Source organism: Pleuronectes platessa, chromosome 11 (genome assembly GCF_947347685.1).
Source record: "Pleuronectes platessa chromosome 11, fPlePla1.1, whole genome shotgun sequence".
Classification (NCBI taxonomy): Eukaryota; Metazoa; Chordata; class Actinopteri; order Pleuronectiformes; family Pleuronectidae; genus Pleuronectes; species Pleuronectes platessa.
In genome coordinates, this window is record NC_070636.1 from 3,463,105 (window position 1) to 3,466,717 (window position 3,613).

At 46.6% G+C, this 3,613-nt stretch overlaps 1 protein-coding gene across 1 annotated transcript in view; it reads right to left on the reverse strand.

Annotated features, from left to right (window-relative positions):
• The window catches only part of LOC128450965 (nanos homolog 1), a 1,722-nt gene extending 632 nt beyond the window's left edge, over positions 1–1,090 (reverse strand). The window contains exon 1 of the mRNA XM_053434727.1: positions 1–1,090. This exon is cut by the window's left edge and continues 632 nt beyond it. Coding sequence (XP_053290702.1) covers positions 292–978 — 687 coding nt within the window. The 5' untranslated portion in view covers positions 979–1,090 and the 3' untranslated portion in view covers positions 1–291.
• Between the last annotated feature and the right edge of the window lie 2,523 nt (positions 1,091–3,613).

The window sequence follows — 3,613 nt, forward strand, 5'->3', positions numbered from 1 at the left end:
CTCATCACCAGGTCTTTAGAGGAAAGGGGGGGGGGGGGTATTGCGCACAATGCGTCCATGTGTAAACTACGCGCCCATGAAGTCACCAGATGGATGAAAACATGACAAATGAAGCAGGAACACAAACAATAAAAATCTCTTTAAATCTCTCTCCAGACTTGTCTTGTGCATTGAAATGGGGGCAAAGTTTCTGCCTCACACACACACACACACACACACACACACACGCATACACACACACACTGGTGATTTCAAACTGTGCAACTTCTAAAACTTCATCCAGCTCCTGGTTCAGAAGCTTTTCAGCCGTTTCCCCACGACCCTGCCGCCCCTCGCCATTCGCTGACCCGGCTGCTCCTTGGACAGCGGGCAGTACTTGATGGTGTGCGCGTTGTCCCCGTTGGCGCTGCACAGGGGGCAGGTGTACGCGCGGAGGATCGGGCACAGCACTCTGCCGTCCGCCGTCTTCAGGATGTGGGTGCCGTACACCTCCTCCGGCGCGCCGTTATTCCGACAGAAGACGCACACCTTCGGCTCCGGCTTCCCCCTCGGAGGAGTCTGCTTGCGGCGCCGCTCCATGGAGAGCAGGTCGAGGCCGGCGAAGCTTCCCCTGTAGGGGGGTGAGTCTCTGTCCCTGTCCCCGGCGAGGTGCTCGTACGGCCCGAGGAGAGAGATGCGCTCCTTCAGGTCGTGGATGGACATGGGCGGGGAGCCCGGAGCCGCGCAGCAGCAGCAGCAGTCCGAGTGCGCGTCGCTGTCCCTCCCGTGCGCAATTACGCACGAGCAAACCGGGGAGTCGTCGTCCTCCAGACCCAGGGTGGCCTTCAGAGACTCGGTGATGGAGTTCGGGCTGAAGGCAGGACTGTTGATCTTAGTCTGGGCCACAAGTGTGGACAGGCCGAGGTAGTCGTTCCAGAAATTAAAAGTGTAATCACAGGGAGAGCGCGCGTCCAGGAAGCTGTGATCCAAGAAATCCATCCTGTCGAGAGGGTCGAACGTCCGCAGAGGAGAAGAGCTGCTCGGGACGATGTGCTCCTCAGTGGGGGGGAACCTGAACAGGGGGTGTGCGCTCTTCTCTCGCTGGCTCCAGTGTGAGGAGCAGGCAACATGTAGGCGCGGGTAAGTTCCCCCGGAATAAAGCAGGGAGGCGTGGTTTGGTTCAAGTTGATTATCTCTCCGGCCCCACAGGAGGGTCTGCAGAGCCGATCCGGGAGCAGCTGAGCCCGGGAAACCTCCTCCTCCCGGAATGGAATGATAATGATACACTCTACTAATGCAGCAGCTTTAGAATAACAGGAAGAAGCTGCTGTGTGTGGAGGGCACACTATAAGAAACTATTAAAAACACTTTGAAGATCACACTACAATAAATACAGAAATAAAAATGGTATGGATGGATGAATGAATTTATGGGTGGATGGACCTGATTGATTTCAAATTGGGAAATTCCAGATGATGAAAAATGTACAAAATATAAAGACTAAAAATCTAAAAACTGTACATAATACATTAATATATATATATGTATATTAATATATACATATATATACACACATATAAACACAGTGTATTATAGCAGGGCCCGTGAAAAGTACAGGTATTTGGGGGTTAATAGGTAAAAGATTGTTTTGTTTTTTTGTAGCAGTGTAAATCTACAGTGTGTATTTTGCTTGTTGATAGAAAACAACAGTTCAGTTTGCATTAAGTGTGAAAAGGTTTTAGTGTCTGAACACCGAGTGGCTGTTTGCTTCCAGATGCTGCGTTTGCCTCCAGCAGCAGTTTAAAGTGAGACTCCTGTGATTCTGTCCACAGTTGGACGACTTTCAAAGGACAAAAAAAAAAAGAGCAGTCAGCAGAGAGAAGACACTTTGGCTTTTTTTGTCCCAAACTGCGAACATCAGCAGTAAACTGTTTGGGTCCAGCAGGAGAAACCTCAACGAACAGGTTGTGAGGTCGGTTCCCACCACCTTCACTCTGACTTCCAGTTTCTACCTCCTGACAAAAACAACAGATTATTACGATATTTTTACATTTTACATAGTATTTATTATTATAGTTTGAAAAATCCAAATCTGTGACATTGAGTCTCCCTCCCTCCCATCCACATCTATGTATTTTATGTTGTTTTTATTGTTCCTGACTTCCTGTAAATTCAAGTGGCCCTAAAGTTGAAGTTTTTGTCTCGACCATTGTTCATGCTTTTTTCACATGTGACCCTAAATGTTTGGTTCGGGTTCAACTATTGGTCCAGGGATCCGCTCAAATGACCCTGAATGACCTCATCTGGGTTATTTTCTCTGATTTGAGTTCATTATAAAACTGTTTTCACAGCTGAATATTAATAACAACGCTGTGTTCTCATGGTTCCTGTGCAGTTCTCCAGTTTGGTGTGCGATTCCCAAATCTATTTTTGCTACTCAGACTTTCTTTCAATCTTTGCATTTTGATTGTAAACCCAAACATCCCAATCTGAGAGCAGAGTCACGTTGTTGAACTGCTGGTAACCTCTGACAAAGGATCGCAGGAGACACAGCTTTGTTTCAGGCGCGGCTCGAGGTTTGGAAACATTTGCCTGTTACCCCAGATTCTGAGGAAACTTACAAAAGAGTCCTAGAGGCTCGATTTGTATATTTTCACGTCTGTCTCAGAATAAAACAGAGTGAGGATTGAAGGTTCTCTTCCACGTGGAGTCCCACTGGGCAGAGACGTGTACCCCCGGTCATGTATGGAGAGGAGGAAAACTTATGGCAACAAAAGACTTTCTCAGTGAACATGTCGTTGATAAGACAGACTTGAAAATATGTGAATCTACTTTAGCTTTTGCGAGACAAATGATTTCTTACATCCTGGAAGTTTCTATTTTAGGACGAAAGAAAAACAATCTTAGTATTGGCACTTAGAGCTCATAACCCCCCCCCCAAGGCCCAACACGCCCTGAACTGCAATGTCAGAGAAACAGTGAAATGGTTCTGCAGCTTTGTCCGGATCTGTGCCAAAATCGAATGGAGTCTCTCTTGGCCCGTGTTTCATCCTTCCACCAAGTTTTGTTGTTATTTTACGTAATCCTGCTGACAAACGATCAAATGAACCAGTGGATATGCAGAAAAAACTTAAGTTCCTTGGCCAAACAGCAACAGTAAGAGTTGAAACAATTATTTAAATTAACAGAAAAGTAATTAAGTAACAGCTTTAATAACTGATGAATAAGTACAATTCTCCACATTCTCACGCTCCAGCTTCTTCACATGTCGCAGGCAGATCAAACTGAATCTGTCTCGGATTGTGCGAAGTTACAATCGGCAAAGTGACCAATAAACAAGTGAATTGTTAGTCGACCCGACATCTTGAATTTCTGACAAGACAAAGGAACCAGCTCCAATCTACAGAAACCAGATTCACAGACACAGAAACAAGTAAAAAGCCTTTTGTCTTTGTTTGGCTGACGGTAACACATTTTTTTACACAACAACAACGACCTTTTGGCACAAACACAGAATCGGCACGGTGTGCGTCTGAGCACTTAAAGCGATGCTTCCTGCACTGATGAACCTATAGTGAGCGGTTCCACATGGAGCGGCCGTGTCCTCCCTGCACCTGTTCTGCTTCCCCTGAGC